The sequence below is a fragment of the Mercenaria mercenaria genome, chromosome 17 (assembly GCF_021730395.1).
Source record: "Mercenaria mercenaria strain notata chromosome 17, MADL_Memer_1, whole genome shotgun sequence".
Taxonomy (NCBI): Eukaryota; Metazoa; Mollusca; class Bivalvia; order Venerida; family Veneridae; genus Mercenaria; species Mercenaria mercenaria.
In genome coordinates this window covers 10527841-10546390 of record NC_069377.1, presented here as the reverse complement: position 1 = coordinate 10546390, position 18550 = coordinate 10527841, and the positions used below count along the sequence as shown (strand labels likewise).

At 35.6% G+C, this 18550-nt stretch overlaps 1 protein-coding gene and 1 long non-coding RNA gene across 10 annotated transcripts in view; one reads left to right on the top strand and one right to left on the bottom strand.

Annotated features, from left to right (window-relative positions):
* The first annotated feature begins 10726 nt into the window (after positions 1-10726).
* LOC123537616 (protein kinase C and casein kinase substrate in neurons protein 2-like) overlaps positions 10727-18550 on the top strand; it is a 62892-nt gene continuing 55068 nt past the window's right edge. For 3 of the 9 annotated variants that reach the window (XM_053529001.1, XM_053529003.1, XM_053529005.1), the window contains exon 1: positions 17489-17625. In XM_053529001.1, coding sequence (XP_053384976.1) covers positions 17588-17625 — 38 coding nt within the window. In that variant the 5' untranslated portion in view covers positions 17489-17587. Of the gene's footprint in view, positions 11001-17486; positions 17626-18550 lie in introns of those variants that run through there. The other 6 variants (XM_053529002.1, XM_053529004.1, XM_045321441.2 and 3 more) reach the window with 5 other exon arrangements.
* On the bottom strand, positions 13402-14842 carry LOC123537618 (uncharacterized). The gene is made up of 2 exons (XR_006683577.2): positions 14336-14842; positions 13402-13952 (listed from the first exon to the last, which is right to left on the bottom strand). It is a non-coding gene; the product is annotated as an uncharacterized LOC123537618 (long non-coding RNA).

Here is an 18550-nt window from a genome sequence, read left to right as displayed (position 1 = left end):
CTTGTTAGAGTCCTTTAATTAAAATAAATATCCCTGCCATTAAATCCTCTCAAATAGCACTTTCTGAAAGAAAAAAAAACAGTATCTCTTATCTCTGACTCTAACTCTGTTCTTTTGAGTTGAGCCTAGGGAGAAAAGGGTTTTCTTAGAAATTATCAGTGTCATACTGAAGAAAGAAATAAACTTTATTACAGATTACTTGATCTCAACAGACTTTGTATGTCTACTCTAGGCCCCTCTGTTAAAATCTGTCAAGTACTGTAAGCAAAAATGTCACCTGCATTGAGTTAATTTTCCAATGTGTAAGTCATGTGGGTTGGCCAAAATACCAGTGGTCCCCAATTATATTCATATTTGAATTTCTCCATACAATTTGATAATTTTGCTTCTTTTTATTCAGCTTAGGAAGCTTCCAAGGGTAGAATTTCTGCTTTTGTTCAGTTTCTTATTATAGTATCGTAGTATCCCTCATCCATATCATGCACCCCAGCTCCTACCACACACACCTGTTCTTTCATTTTTTTTATTGTGATCGCTCACCATCCGTCCGTCCGTCCATCTGCCCACACTTTCCTTTAAACAACATCTCCTAAACTACCAGGCCAATTTTGATAAAACTTCACAGGAATGTTCCTTGGATGGTCTTCTTTAAAAAATTATTCAAAGAATTGAATTCCATACAGAACTCTGGTTGCCATGGCAACCTAAAGGAAAAACTTTAAAAATCTTCTTATCCAAAACCACAGGTCATAGGGCTTTAATATTTGGCGTGTAGCATCATCTTGTGGTCCTCTACCAAGATTGTTCAAATTAACTTCCTAGGGTCAAATATGGCCCCGCCCTGGGGGTCACATGGTTTACGTAGACATATAAAGGAAAATTTTGAAAATCTTCTTGTTAAAAATCACAGGGTCTAGGGCTTTAATATTTGGTGTGTGACATTATCTAGTGGTCCTCTGCCAAGATTGTTCAAATTATGCCCTAGGGGGTCCCAAATTTTACATAGACTTGTATAGGAAAAAGCTTTAAAAATCTTCTTGTCTGAAACCACAAGCCCTAGGCCTTTGATATTTGGTGTGTAGCATTGCCTTATGGTCCTCTAGCAAGATTGTTCTAATTATTACCCCAGGGTGAAAAGTGACCCCATGCCGGGGGTCCCAAGTTTTACATAGACTTATATAGGAAATTTTTTAAATGAAAGGCCTAGCATACTTGGTATGTAGCATTGCCTAGTGGTTCGCTAACAAGAGTGTTCAAATTATGTCCCTGGGGAGATAAGAGGCCCTGTCCCAGTGATCACTTGTTATATGAGTTATATAGGAAAAAATACTTTAAATATTTTCTGATCATATTTCATAGACTGTTTTATTATAATTACCTTATGACCCCAAGTAATTAGGGGTCACTTGACTTTGACCTTGTTTTTTAAGATAGAGCCTTGAAATTTGGATGACAAATACAGTTTTACACACCCATCTTTATACAGTTTTGCACACCAATCTTAACAACATAAAAATTTGAACCACGTCAATAACTTTCGATAAAGATTTCAATACTCATCTTTAATGTTCTTAGCCCTGACCTACTGACCTATTTTCTTGTTTTTTTTTAAGCTGCAACAAAAAGATTTGGACCACATGTATAATGTTTGATATAGATTTCAATACTCATCTTGAATAGTCTTAATCATGACCTACTTTTTCGTTTTTGAAGTTACAGTATAGAAATTTGGACCACCTGTGTAATTTTTTATACAGATTTCAATACTCGTCTTGAATAGTCTTAATCGTGACCTTCTGACCTACTTTCTTGTTTTTGAAGATATAGCATGGAAATTTGGACCACATGTAGAACTTTTGATACAGATTTCAATACTCATCTTCAACATTATTAACCCTGACCTACTGACCTACTTTTTTGTTTTTGAAGCTACAGCAAAGAGTTTTGGACCACCTGTTTAATTTTTTCAATAGATTTCAGTACTATCTTGAAGAATCTTTACCATAACCTTTCTCACCTAGTTTTTTTTTTTTTTTTTTTTTTTTTTGAAGCTTCAGCAAAGAAATTTGTTCAAACAAGCAATTAAACTCAGGTGAGCGATATGGGGCAATCACAGCCCTCTTGTTTACTTTTATTTCAGATTCTTGATATTGTATCTTAATATCCTAAGTCATACACATTCAGGCTTCCCCCAGTTTTCTGCTCCTGTAATTTTTTTCTTCTAATTTCCATTGCTTGTTTATAAGTATCTTCTTCCAACATCCCACACCCACACCAATTTTTTTCACCTGTTGTATATTGTGTTACTTAATATTTTTGGAGGCCCAAAGTCCTTGTTTGTTTGTATATAAGCTTTTTTGTAGTCGCCAACTGTAACCTATATGGGAGACTCCTCCAGAAGACTGTTAGTAATGTAAGTAGGAGGATAGTGCAAGATACAGAAGACGCTCCATTTCCAGAAGCTTCCCTGGTTCTTTAGCGCACCCATACATGGGACTCTTATTCCCATGTAAGTAATTTTTAGTTGGAGGAGCGTGGGCTCGAACTCGCGACCCCTTGTTTCATAGTAAGACAGTGTTACCACTGGACCTCTGTGTCCGCTCTCCCCAAGTCCTTACCAGCACATATCTCTTTATGTTTTAAGTGTCCCCTTCTACTGTCCTGTCTAATGCTTGCGAAGAAGTCTGTTATTCCCTGTTAGGTGGAGCTTAAGTTTATAATTTCATATATAAAAGTTGGACATAATATATCGTTATTGGTTCAGTAAGCCTAACAAAATGGAATTATAAGAGACTACAAAGCTGTAATTTTTGCCTTGCCTATGTAGTAAGTCAAATTTAACATTGATTTTTGATGAATTACCTTTTTTGTTTTTGATACTTATTTTATTGATGACAATAAAACATGAATTAAAGTTTATTGCTGTTTTTATTTCTTGATCATCGTATCCAGTATAGGTATGAAACCAAATAATTGATCATAGTCACCATTTGCTGCAAAAGTTTTGAAAAAATACTTTTATTTCTTTTGAATTGTAAATAAAGAGGAGCGGTGGTCTTGTGGTTAAGGTGTCAGCCACGCAACCCATGGGTCGTTGGTTCAAGCACCACTGGGTTCACAACAACGCCTCATATGACACCAGTACTGTTTTTTCCGGGAAGCAGACTTGATAATGGTTCAAATAAGCTTGAAGCTTTCATCACAATCGAGCTAAGATGAATTAGTATAAACTAACTGTAAAGAAAGTTCCTATTAATTACTGGTATATTAATGTCTTGATGTCTGGTTCCTGGATTTCTGATACATAGAATAGAATGTGGAAACTGGTAAGATCCTCTCACACCACGATTTGAATCTTGAAACCTCCAGGAGTCGGATGCTCCACTCATTCACAGGTGTGCTTCCTTCATTTAAATGTTATTTTGTTCTGTAAAACTGAATTATAATGCAAGACATTCAAGCAGGATAATTGCAAGGTCCCTTAGTTAAAATATTAAGGAGAGTACCATGTAAAACGATTTTTTGGTTAAAATGTCAGGGCCTCCACTGGGCCTCAGAAAATAGTAGCCACTTTTTGAGAGAAACTGCCAAACTGAAGTTGAATTGCTGAAATTTGGCCACATTATTAGCTCGACTATTCATAGAATAGTAGAGCTATTGGACTCGCCCGTGCGCCGATGTCCCGATTTGGTTAAGGTTTTGTATGTAAGCTGTTATCTCAGTAACCACTTGTGGGAATGGATTGAAACTTCACACTCTTATGTACTGTGATAAACTGACTTACATTGCACAGGTTCCATAACTCTATTTTGTTTTTTAGCTCACCTGTCACGAAGTGACAAGGTGAGCTATTGTGACCGCTTGATGTCCGTCATGCGTTGTGCGTCAACAATTTCTAAAAAAATCTTCTTCTTGAAAACCACTGGGCAGAATTACACCAAACTTCACAGGAATGATCCTTGGGCGGCCCCCTTTCAAAATTGTTCAAAGAATTGAATTCCATGCAGAACTCTGGTTGCCATGGCAACCGAAAGGAAAAACTTTAAAAATCTTCTTGTCCAAAACCACAGGGCCTAGGGCTTTGATATCTAGTGTGTAGCATCATCTAGTGGTCCTCTACCAAAATTGTTCAAATAATCCCCCTAGGGTCAAATATGGCCCTGCCCCGGGGGTCACATGGTTTATATAGACTTATATAGGGAAAACTTTGAAAATCTTCTTTTACAAAACCACATGGCCTAGGGCTTTGATATTTGGTTTGTAGCATCATCTAGTAGTCCTCTACCAAGATTCTTCAAATTATCCCCCTAGGACCAAATATGGCCCCACCCCGGGGGTCCCAAGTTTTACATAGACTTATATAGGAAAAAAAGTTTAAAAATCTTCTTGTCTGAAACCACAACACTTAGACCTTTGATATTTGGTTTGTAGCATTGTCTTATGGTCCTCAACCAAAATTGTTCAAATTGTACCCCTTGGGTGAAAAGAGGCCCTGCCCTGGGGGTCCCAAGTTTTAAATAGACTTGTATAGGAAAAAGCTTTAAAAATCTTCTTGTCTGAAACCATACGACCTAGGCTTTTGATATTTGGTATGATGAATTGTCTAGTAGTCTTCTACCAAAATTGTTCAAATTATGCCCCTGGGATTAAAAGAGGCCCCACCCTGGGGTCACTTAGTTATTATGTGAGTTACATAAGAAAAATACTTAAAAAATAATCTGATCCTATTTCCAAGACTGTTTAACAATTATAATTACCTGATGACCCCAAGTAATATGATGTCACTTGACTGTGACCTTGACCTACTGACCTACTTTCTTGTTTTTTAAGATACAGCCTTGAAATTTTGATGACATACACAGTTTTGCACACAAATCGTAAAACTGAATTTCATTGACCATGAATGTGACCTACTGACTTTCTTAATATTTTATCATCAGTTTGACATTTGAAACATGTAGCTCATATTACTCAGGTGAGCGATCCAGGGTCATCATGACCCTCATGTTTACAAAATTATGCCCCTTTTTCGACTTAGAAGTTTTTGGTTAAGGTTTTGTATGTAAGCTGGTATCCCAGTAACCACTTGTGGGAATGGATTGAAACTCCACACTCTTATGTACTGTGATAAACTGACTTACACTGCACAGGTTCCTTAACTCTGTTTTGCTTTTTTACAAAGTTATGCCCCTTTTTCGACTTAGAAATTTTTGGTTAAGGTTTTGTATGTAAGCTGGTGTCTCAGTACTCACTAATGGGAATGGATTGAAACTTCACACGCTTGTTCACTGTCATGATCTGACATGCACAAAGCAGGTTCCATAACTCTACTTTGTTGTTTGTTTTTTTTAAATTATGCCCCTTTTTCGACTTTTTTGTTAAGTTTTTGTATGTAAGCTGGTATCTCAATATCCCCTAATGGGAAAGGATTGAAACTTCACACACTTGTTCACTGTTATGAAATGACATGCAGTGCAAAGGTTCAAGAACTATACGGCACATTTTACAAAATTATGCCCCTTTTTCAACTTAGCAGTTTTTGGTTAAATTCTTATATGTAAGCTGGTATCTCAGTACCCACTAATGGGAATGGATTGAAACTTCACACACTTGTCCACTGTCATGAGCTGATAAGCACTTTATAGGTTTATAACCGTTTTGCATTTTTAGCTCACCTGAGCACAAAGTGCTCAAAGGTGGGCTTTTGTGATCGCCCTCTGTCCGTGTCCGTCGTCGTCCATCCGTCGGCATCGGCGTCAACAATTTGACTGTTAACACTCTAGAGGTTACAATTTTGGCCCAATCTTAATGAAACTTGTTCAGAATGTTACTCGTAATAAAATATTGGACGAGTTCGATACTGGGTCACCTGGGGTCAAAAACTAGGTCACCAGGTCAAATCAAAGGAAAAGCTTGTTAACACTCTGGAGATCACAATTTTGGCCCAATCTTAATGAAACTTGGTCAGAATGTTATCCTCAATAAAATCTTTGATAAGTTCGATATTGGGTCATCTGGGGTAAAAAACTAGGTCACCAGGTCAAATCAAAGGAAAAGTTTGTTAACACTCTAGAGGTCACATTTTTGGCCTAATCTTAATGAATCATGGTCAGAATGTTATCCTCAACAAAGTCTTGGAAGAGTTCGATATTGGGTCATCTGGGGTCAAAAACAAGGTCACCAGGTCAAATCAAAGGAAAAGCTTGTTAACACTCTAGAGGTCACATTTTTGGCCTAATCTTAATGAAACTTGGTCAGAATATTATCCTTAATGAAATCTTGGACAAGTTCGATATTGGGTTATCTAGGGTCAAAAACTAGGTCGCCAGGTCAAATAAAAGGAAAAGGTTCTTAACACTGTAGAGGCCACATTTATGACTATATCTTTATGAAACTTGGTCAGAATATTAATCTTAATGATCTCAAGGTCCAGTTTGAATCTGGATCATGTAGGATCAAAAACTAGGTCACCAGGTCAAATCAAATGAAAAGCTTGTTCACACTGTAGAGACCACATTTATGATAATATCGGAATGAAATTTGGTCAGAATGTTATTCTTGATGACCTATAGGTCACAATCAAATCTGGGTCAGGTGGGTTAAAAACTAGGTCACTAGGTCAAATCAAAGGAAAAGCTTGTTCACACTCTAGAGGCCACATTTATGATTATATCTTCATGAATCTTAGTCAGAATGTTAATCTTGTAGATCTTTAGGTCATGTTCGAATCTGGGTCATGTGGGGTCAAAAACTAGGTCACTGGGTCAAATCAAAGGAAAAGCTAGTTAACACTTTAGAGGCCACATTTATGTCCATATCTTAATGAAACTTGGTCAGAATGTTAATCTTGATGATCTTTAGGTCAATAGGTCAGGTGAGCGATACAGGGCCTTCATGGCCCTCTTGTTACTAAATTATGCCCCTTTTTCGACTTTTGTATTCATTCAATTGACAAGGCTGTTGAATAGTCAAGTGTTGCTGTCCTCTGACAGCTCTTGTTATAAAATTCTTGTAGCCACTTCCAAAAATCTGTAGCCAGTTCTTTGAATTTGTAGCATTCCCTTACAGAAGAAAAAGGCCTGCTGCGTACTCTTGCTGTGTACATACAGCGTATATGATGCATACATGATGTGTACTGAAATCAAGGGCTTTAAATAGTATGCAGGATATACACCGCACATACACTGATAGTACGTTTGTAGTACACTTTTGACATGCAAATGAGCTCTGCCGCGTACTACTTGCTGCGTACATGCTGTGGACTACATAGTTCACAGGATGTACGCTGGAGGAATTTAGTATGCGGGAAATAGTACGCAGCATGTATGCGGCACATACACTTTTCACATGCAAATGAGCCTGCGGTGTACTACCCCTGCGGCGTACATGCTGTGTACTCCTGCGGCGTACATGCTGTGTACTCCTGCTGCATACATGCTGTGTACTCCTGTGACGAAACTGCTGTGATAATGTAAATTCCTTACCCCACCAACTTCCTTATGCAAATGCTGATCATCTGGACAGAAAAAAAAACAGAAAAAAGATAAGTGACATGCATCAATAAGTATTTACCCTTACCAAAATAATGTAGATTGATGTTATCAAATAAATTAGTATGCTTTTCTTCATCCACTTTTCAATGAAATAAATCAATTTTTGTAGCATGTAATTTGGTAAACATTTGAAGAAAATGGCGTAACCGCATCAAGGGGAAACAACTTTAATGCAACTAAATATAAGTGTTATGATTTATTATAGACGATGTATGTGTATTATGTATTTATTTTGATTAAAATCCATCTGAGAACAATCTAGGACTGGAATTATTTAAGCATTTATACACTTTTACGTCCGTAAAAAGTAGCGCACCAACAAATTTTGGATTGATTTTTTCCAATGGGGCGAGCACAATTAGCCAAAAACGTTCTGAAAATATGAGCGGCAAATCAGATGAACAAATTTTTAATTTTGTGAGGCCTTAATGAGTTAACATAATGAGCATTAAAGCCTTTATAAAACATGATAGAATGGTGTTTTGCTTAAGAGTATTCAAATAACAGTGAGAGCTATTAATTCTTCTCATTCGGGCGCTGTTGAGGCATAATATCTTGGTAATTATTTCATGTATTACAAAATGTAATGCAACGAAGTTCAAATAAGGCTTTTCAATTATCCAAGTTAGAAAGCTCCAGAATTAATTCAAAATGAAAAAGAATATATTTTTACACTGCATGCAAGGTGCAGCTCAGAAATCACTAAGATGTAAGCTTCACAAATGAACATTGCAAATAGTTTGTCAAATTTTCATTGTTCAGAATGCTATTAAGATAAAAGTTACTCGGAAATCAAGTTCTTGCTTCCAAAAAAAAAAAAAATGTACAAATCCTTCCTGCATGAAGTGTACTTCAGACTTTTACCTAAAAAAATTCAAAGTATAAACACCAAAAGAAAATGAACAAGTCCCTCCTGCGTATATGAAGTTTACTTCAGACTTTAACTTATAAAAAAAAAACTAAGTATAAATGCCAAAAGAAATTGTACAAGTCTTTCCCACGTATATGAAGTGAACTGCACAAATTTCAAAGTATCTGCGGTGTACATGCAGTGTACTATTTTCTTGTACAAGTCCCTCCTGCGTACATGCAGTGTACTCCTTAAATTTTCAGAGTCTGTGCTGCGTACTTGAAGTGTACTAGTGACCTCCTGCGTACATGCTGTGTACTCGTCGAAATAGTACGCGGCATGTACGCGGCATGCGGTGTATATAAAATGTACTCCTCTGGCGTACTACTGTGTTCGCGGCATATACACAGCAAATACGCAGCATGTACGCCACAGAGGCTTGCTTCTGTAAGGGTTTGGCTACATTGGGAAATAGCAGAGGAGGCCCCTGAATGTGAAAAAGGAAAAATGGCTACTGCATCTGACATGATACGTCTAATACTAATCAAAAAGCAGTGAAAGAATTAACCAGTCTTGTTCAAAATTTTAACACTGATCAAGTCAGTTATTCTTAAGCAAATTAACATACTTAAGTCAATTAACAAACTTAACTTATCATGCTGGACATGACTGAGTCTACACTGTTCACCATTCAGACAGTATCTTTGGTAAGCACCCCTTTTAACAGCTAATGGTACTGTCCAAATTGAAAGATGGACAAGGTCATTATAGAAATTTAGCAGGATAAAGGGTTAAGTATTTTTCATGAAACTGGGGTCAGTAATCTGATTTCTTTTTGAGTTGAGTCTTGAAATAGACCAAATGGTAATTTAGAATTGCAGTTTGACTCAATTTCATTACCTAAGAGCCAGGTTGATTAAGCATTTTACACAAGTACTTCCTTCACAGAAGTAGTGGTACATTGGTATGCCTGTCAGTCGGTTGTCCAGTGGATGGACTATTTATTCTTATTCCTGATTAATAACTGGAGAATATCAAGGCCAACATGCAACAAAGCTAAATTCATATAACTGGAGAATATCAAGGCCAACATGCAACAAAGCTTCATATAACTGGAGAATATCAAGGCCAACATGCAACAAAGCTTCATATAACTGGAGAATATCAAGGCCAACATGCAACAAAGCTTCATATAACTGGAGAATATCAAGGCCAACATGCAACAAAGCTTCATATAACTGGAGAATATCAAGGCCAACATGCAACAAAGCTTCATATAACTGGAGAATATCAACGCCAACATGCAACAAAGCTTCATATAACTGGAGAATATCAAGGCCAACATGCAACAAAGCTTCATATAACTGGAGAATATCAAAGCCAACATACAACAAAGCTTCATAGGATGATTGCCTATTGTGTATCGTTTCTGTGGTCAGTAGATAAAAGGTCAAGGTCAAATTTACTTTAAGACTGAAAATCGTTTTGTTTTTTTTTTAGATGGGGGAGAATCGTTTGGGTTTTTTTTTTAGATGGGGAGGGACTGGGGGCCTCTGTGGCCAAGTGGTTAAAGTCGCTGCAACTCACCGATGTGGGTTCAAGCCGCAAATTGAAGGTAGTTCTGCACAGTGATGGCGTAATGTCATTTATCCGGAAAATGTAGAATAAGAATACAGAAATGAAAATCATTTTATGAATTAATGGCAATCTGTGAGTAAATTTATTACAAAGGCACTAAATACTATATTTCTAAAGTGAAAATATGATAGTTAAACATATGACAGGTTAAATCAATGCAAAATAATGTCTTAAAATTAGCATGAAATGTTCAGTTCACTTTAATCATGGTCAAATATCTCAAAAATAAGCACATTGACCTAATAGTATGAATTTTATTTCACAGTATTATAGGTCATGTGTTTATTTACAACTGAAAGAAGTTTCATCAAAATCTACATTGTAGAATAATTTCTATTCGTGACAACGCTATGAAAGTTTTGATTTTCCCATAGACTCCCATTATGAAATATTGTGTGAGGTCCAAATTTTTCAAATTAGTCTAGCACAAAATCAAGCACACAGCCCTATTTTTTTAATTGCTAAATTTTCTAGATATATTCTACAGTTTTGAAAAATCAGAGTTTAATAAAATTCCTCATTGTAGAAAAAAAATTGATCCAAACATGCAGAACTAGCATGTGCTACCTTAGCAAAAATGATTTTGAATGAACTGCCATTTCTATTGCTTTATTTTTATTACACTGATTTCTGACTTTTTTTTTTCATTATTTCTTTCAGCAAATACTAAGGGGAATAACTGTATCTTTACCAACTTGATTTCAAGGGAGATAATTTCATTACTGCACCGTTTTAATAACTTTGAGATAGTCCCATTGATACTTCGGCCAATCAAAAATGTCGTTCTATCTCAACTGACCAATGGACACACCTATCTCGTGCCAGCCATTTTGGATTTGACAGCAGCAGCATATATCACACAGTAGGTCCAATTTAACTGTAAAATTTAGCGAACATGACTGTATAAAGTGCTCGTTTTTGGCATTATTAGTTAATGCAATCTATTATATTTAACAGACGTGAGTAACATATATGTCACTTGGAGGAATTTGATAAAAACTATTGTTTATCGAACTTGTTGTTTATTGGCACGAGAGTTTGACACACCTGGAATTCTTGCTATTTTTCAAGAGGACATTTGTCTTTTAAACAACGGTTGTCATGTTCTTCCTTCAGAGTAAATGTCAGCTGAGTCTATTTCCTGTCCATCTGACATAATTTTTCATTTGAAATGTGTAATAATGACGAATTTGGCGTGTTGATCTTTTCTTTACCGTCAGGTGTTGACATTTGAATGTGGGACTTTATGTACCAGTCCACTTATGTACCAGCCCTTTATGTACCACTTTATGAGACTTTATGTACCACATATATAAAATAAGATAAAATTTAAAAAAAATCCAGCATTAATTGATCTCTATGAATTGTTCCTTATTCCAATTTTGTGAAATGCATTGTTAAACTGTTTAATCACTTTAAATATTTAATTTAAGTCAATTTAAAATGTCGGCCCATATTGTTGATTTAATCAACAATTTCACAGTAAATTACAACCAAATTATCACCTATTATCACCTATGCACAATAGGTATATAGATAGAAAGTATAGCTACTATATAATATATGTGGTACATTAAGTCTCAAAGTGGTACATAAAGTACCTGGTACATAAATGAACTGGTACATTTCCTTGCAGGGGCGTAGCGTTGTGGTTTATTAGAGCAGTGTTCGAAATTCACGGTAGTCCGACAGCCCGTGGCTACCAAATTTCAGCTCGGGCTACCGATTTTCCACAGGTACAAGCCCGACTGGGCTACCGAATTTTCCTCATTTGTTAAAAACTTGCTAATTAAACGAGTACTGCATCGTGATTTTCCAGACTGAGAAACGCTTGGAATTATTGGTTTTTGCACTCTTACGTGTTGACAATCAAACAACAGTGTCAAAGACGTAACCGCAGCTCTAATTGGCTGAATACAATCACCTCTAGCGTAACGGATAATTTGATTAGCTTTCACACTTCTCGCGAAAATCTCACAAGTACCTGCAGTAGGTGGAGCTTAAATTATGCTATCAGCGTGTGTGTAATGTGTATTCAGCACTCGATATCACATCTTACAAATTGTCAACAGTCTGAGTTGCAGTAATTGGCGAGTGCGGATCCTAAGAAATCGGGCATAACAGTTTAGATTTCGTTTTGGCAAGGAGTGTCATGTCCGATGCTTTTGGACTCTGACGATGCTGATCTGGACTGGAGTATTTCGAGTTAAAATTTTTTAAAAACATGGCAAACATGTACTGTATGTCTTTTTTATTACTTCAAACATGCATAGAGATGTCTGTGAAACAAAATGTTATATGGTGCAAAAATTATGTATTTTAAGGTGTTAAAGTTCGGGCTAGTGAAATTGGTGTCGGGCTTGGAAAATTTTTAATCTGGTAGCCCGAACGGGCTATTGGATTCAAATCTGAATTTCGTACACTGTTAGAGTTAAGTTTTGTTTGTCCATCTTTTGCCTTCTTTGTTTAAGAAATAATACATCGCAGTTATTTGTCCTTGAATAAAATCATTGTTAGGCATTAAGGTTTGAAGGAATTACATCACAAGGGCACTAGAGTGATATATAGTCCAACTAATTTGAGGCAATCCTAGGAAATATTGAGATAATTTTTTCGTATGGGCATTATCCCCACTCGCGTCAAACACTCTCAAGACCAAAATAGTTGAAGCAGTTTCCATGAAATTTTTATCGCTGCCGACACTTTACATGCTATAGGTTTAAATGCCGATTATTTCATGAATTGGCCATAAATTCAAATAAAACTTACATGTATCAAAAGCGGATTCAATTCCTCATTGCTTTATGTAAAAATTATCAAATAATATCCAAAATTACGAATTTTCTGGTGATTTAAACCTATGTATGTACTGTACACAATAACGTTTACCGTGAATACATGCCAGTATGCGCAAGCGATGAAACCAATAACTTTACATGACTGTGTGCTGTGATTCATCCTCCATTTGGTCCTTCAAAGTTTTGACGTTTAGATTACCAGTCACAAATATAAAACAATCTGAACGTCAAATTATTTTGACTAGAGTGATATAATAATCAGGAGTCATTTAAACGTAGCCTGCTAAATTTCTAAAATGGACTGGTCCATCATTCAATTTGGGCAATACCATTTATCATTTGAAGGGGTGTCCACTGAAATTTACTGACTGAATAGCGAACAGTGCAGACCATGATCAGCTAGCACGGGTGTGCAGGCTGATCTTAGTCTGCGGTGGTCGCAAAGACATATAATCACTTGCCAGCAGCGGGCTAAAGATTAACAAAAATCTGGCACGCTATTGTTCATCGTTTCATATGCTTACTTTTACATTAATCCATTTTACTTTTGACTGACTAATCATACAGTAAGATTGGTTTTATTGTCATCAAGACATATAACAGTACAACATAAGCTCTGAAATTCTGAATGAGCTTTTGAACTGAAGCATGTAACACATTTTTTAATAAATGACAAAAGTCCTGCATGAATCTCAAATTGGTACTGATGTCACATGATGGATACAGGTATACTCTCCAGCTTGGAAAACAAACATACGGCGTAGAATCATTATTTGTAAATACAGAAAAAAATTTTGATCATCTTGATATATATTCAAAATCAGTCATGTACTACTAACTTCATATTATATAGTGTCAGTGCATATATTGTGGTTCAATGCAGGTCAGCTCTTTGTTCTCTGGAATTATTTGTCTTGCCATTTAGTTACCATCCTTTAATTAACGCAGCTGTTTCAACCATCCAGTACCTTTAAATCCTACTTCTTTCCTCTTTAAACTTACTATGCTAACATTTTTTTTTATCCTGTTCTTTTGCCTATGTTGAACTCATAAGCATTTTTCAAGTTCTTTTCATCACAACTAACAAGCTGGACTGCACTCATGACTGTACCACTAAGGAGAGAAGTCAACATTACTACAAAAATAGAGGTTTCATTACAGTCTACAGCATAGTTCAGAAAAAATGGTCACACTATACAGCATACTATTACACAAACACCATTCTTTAGTTGTTTCAGTTGCACTTATTAATTTGTTTTGTACGAACATGCAAATAGGAAAAACAAAAGTAGAAAAATATACCATGTTTTCTTTTAAAAAGGAAGAAATTTACTTTTCTTTATATATGAAACATTGTTTTCTCTAGTATAGTAAAAGAAAACTCATGTACTATATGGAAACATTTAGTGGTAATTCTCCTGACCTTGAATATGTTCAAAACATATCTAATTTCAATGCGCAAAGTTAAAAAAATGTATGGTAAAATAAGATACTACCTTTCAAGCTCCTTTCATAAAAGATTAAGATTATTTAAAAAGATAATACACAACTACATTATAACATAACTAAACATGAAAGACATCTAAGACCTTTATAATCACTTATTTGATGTAAATACTGGCTGGACAGGTAATTTAAAAGCAACTGCAATCTAATCTCCATATATAGTGTAACAGAATTAAACCAGCAAAGAATGTATGGGTTCATATTTCAAGCATTGTTTTATAGAATGTCACATGAACAATACTTTCCTGCTGAAATTAATTTATATGCCCACCTTCGAAGAAGATGGGGTATATTGTTTTGCTGATGTCAGTCGGTCGATCTGTCAGTCCGCAGACCAATCAGTTTCTGGATGATAACTCAAGAACGCTTTGGCCTAGGAACATGAAAGTTGATATGGAGGTTGGTCATGACCAGCAGATGACCCCTATATATTTTGAGATCAGTAAGACAAAGGTCAAGGTCACATTGACCCGGAACATTTAAACCAATTCTGGAGAATAATTTGAGAATGCTTGGGCCTAAGATCACGAAACTTAATAGGGAGGTTGATCATGCCCAATAGATGACCCCTATTGATTTTGAGATCAGTAGAGCAAGGTCACAGTCACAGAACAGTTAAACCGTTTCAGGATGATAACTTGAGAATGCTTGGGCCTAGGATCACAAAACTTAATACGGAGGTTGATCATGACCAGCAGATGACTCCTGTTGATTTTGAGAACAGTAGGTCAAAGGTCAAGGTCACAGTGACTGGAATAGTTAAACCGTTTCCAGACGATAACTTGAAAAATAAAAGAGATTACTAAATGCATCGAGGTCTACTTCACATTATATTATTTCTTGTTTTATCCCACCTCAAAATAGTAAATTCTAAACTATAAGTGGCTGATTACAGACAATATTCATTGAAACAAATGACATAATAATTGAAATACTATGTATAAATTATTTTAAAAAATCACCCATACATTTGAAACAGGAAGGTCTTGATGAAACTCTGTATCTAGAAGATATTTGTCATGTCATTGATGGAATTAATGAGCAATGCAGTGACTACATTGTTACCCAAATTCCCTCAACATTTCTATGTTGCACATGGAACTTCCAAAGGAATAAGAAGTATTTCTTCCTTTCTTTTGCCTAATCATAGGGAAGAAAAAACAACAAGACAGTGTTCCAGATAAGCTGCGTATCGGCGTATTTTACGCATAAAAATCAACTAAAAACGCACATGATTTCATTTTGATGCGTACATTATACGTACATGACTTTGAACTTACGCACGACATTAAAACTTGAAGCGTACCTTAATTATATTTAAATGAAAACATGTTGAAAACAGCTGATCACTACTTCCGTATAAACAATGCGACGGGTAACCACTATTAACTTCGCTAAAACGTTCTACCTGTCTTAGAAACCGTAAACTAGTCTACTTGAACATCTGCGTCGTCTAGGCGCTCTAGAAATTTTATGTCTTATCAAAATCAAGCGTTTGATCGTTGTATTAAAACGAAAGTAGACACATTATTTTTTATCATGGCTTCCGAAGCAAAACAGCGAAAAATTGATAAGTTTTTTGTGGTTAAAACACCTCTACCGACTAAGAGCTTGGTGCTACCAATAATCGAAGACATTATTTCTGCCGTTTTAAAAAATAAAAAGTCGCATGTGGCTGTCACAGAATCTACCATTGAAAGTTGGAAAAAATCGTATCCTTGGATAAAACTTACTGAAAAGGACAGTTTATGGTGTTGTTATAATGTCTGTCTTTGTCTCTATAGTAACGGTAAGTATTGTTAAAATTACTCTTTATCCGAGTTTGGAATTTTGAATTTACCCCCATCTTCTGAAAAGTGGGGGTAATTACCCATGGGGTCAAAAAATTATCTGGAACACTGCAAGATTTTTTCTTGTTTTGTTAATGTTAACCCTGTTAATGATACTCTAGTAGTCTCAAGGTTCTGTACCAGCAAATTTGATACTTATAAATTTGTAAAATTTCAACTTCCTGTATGATCAAAATAGTTGATTTGTTTGGAAATTTATTATGAAGATTTGATACACTGTCTATACGGAAAAGAAAAGCCCCTATCCGGAAACAGTAACATTGGCCACTAGGATCTTAAATCCAATCATAAAAAGCCCTATTTGTTTGTTTGATTTAATGTCAAAGCATAGCTGCGAAAAAAAATGTAAACATTATGAATCTGCCAAAAAATTTAAATTTCGGAAATCTTTCATTTAGGATTGAAATTTAGAGGATATATTGCAATTTTTGCTTCAGTTTTTAGAGAGAAAAAAATGAATTTGATTTGTCTCTGTAGATTTGTCATCCTGAATGAAGACCATTGTTAGATTAGATCTTTACTGGAAAGTTTGTTGTTGCCATCTTATAAGATGATAAATAGTTTGTGTTAAAGTACTGACTTCCTGAGGAAGACTGCAGTGGCTGAACACAATCACTTTCCCTCCATACGTACACACTCTTGTTTAGACACACTACTGTAAAGTGCCTAATAAGAACTGAACTTAAAAGTTACAAAACTGAGGTTGGAGACCAATCTGGATAATGCAATCTTGCCATTGCGCAATTTCAAAACCTAAGCTCAGAATCAACCAATCAGCTGCTTGAATTTTGAAACTGGTTTCTAACCTCAGTTTTGTCACCTTTGACCCAAGTATTATTTTAAATCTTGAAAGCGTGTGTTATATTGTATCAAATGTAAAGCTTTCTTGTTAAAATTATTCTTTTATCTCCTTTTATAAGAGCATAAGAAATTTTGTTATGTTACGGGGAGGGTAGGTGGTGAGGGGAGTCCCAGTAATGGTAAATAAAGCAGCTAACAGTGCTTGCTTGTAGGATTCGGGAGATATATCAAAAGGTGCTTGTATGGGGTAAAGGGATGATTTTTCATGCTCGAAATCATAGTTTTGTCACGGATAAGTTCAGGATTTGGTTCCAGAAAATGCACTTGTAAAGAAAACATTGCGTGCATCTTTTTAATACGAGAGCAGCTTAGAGGTAGATCAGTTTTAGATACTATATTTTAGTTCTCTGTATCTTGAAAATGCCAACTGTTTGTTTGGTCAGTCGTCATTCTAATATGTAAAAGTGGTGTGCTATTTTGGTCTTATACGGTAGATTTGTAAGTACAGTTTTCATCTATTTGGAGAGTTATTCATATATGTTAACTGAATATTGATTAGTATCGTTTTTAAGACTGGATTATAACATAATTATGGCATCTATTATCAGAAGACTGTCAAATGCTGAACGGTTCGTTATTTATGTCTCTTGTAAATCTAGCTTTGGTGTTTACTGTTGATGAATTATTTATTTCCTGGCAGATTTCTTACGGGTAACGAGGAATTAAATTTAGAAATTGAATCCTTCGCTTGATACAGCTGACGTACATGTACATGTCATGTTTTAATTCCGATTTGAAGTGTTAAGACTGCTGGGAATAAAGGAAATTTGAAAATCACTGTAAGATGAAAAGACTTAGATGGGGCTCCCTGATGCTATTATAATTGTATGTCTTTTTCTGGGCAGAGATGTAACTTTTCTGGGTTTTTCCTAGACTTTCATGCTTTCTTGTTGAATGCTACACCCTCTACCATTTGATTGACAACGTTATTGTGAAATGGAACAGAATGTTTCAAAAAGCTTTCGTCCAACACTGATAGAATACTTTGCATTTGTAAGCCTTAAAGGACTAAGTGCATCTGTTCTTATTTTGAAACAATTATTTATTACTTCATACTTCTGTCCTTTGGGGATATTGCCTTGAAATTCTCACTCAACCTTTGACTTTGAACATACTTCTCTGCTCTGGGGATATGGCCTTGAAATTCTCATTCAACCTTTGACTGCATACTTCTCTGCTTTGGGTATAAAGCCTTAAAAGTCTTTCAATCTTTGACTGCATACTCCTCTGTTTTGAGAATACAGCCTGGAAACTCAGACGTCTTTGTATCATAGACAGAACATGTATCTTCTGTGTATACCAGACATTTTTAAGATAGTTACATTCTAGCTGTTATAACAACAACTAGGAATGCATGTATAGTTCTATTTTCATGTCTAAAGTTTTTGCAAACATGTTAGGAACGTGATAAACAAATATCTTACGTTTTAGTTGACCGCGTTTGCCAGTTATTTTCATATGACATTTTAAATACTGCTCATTTGTTTGCAAATA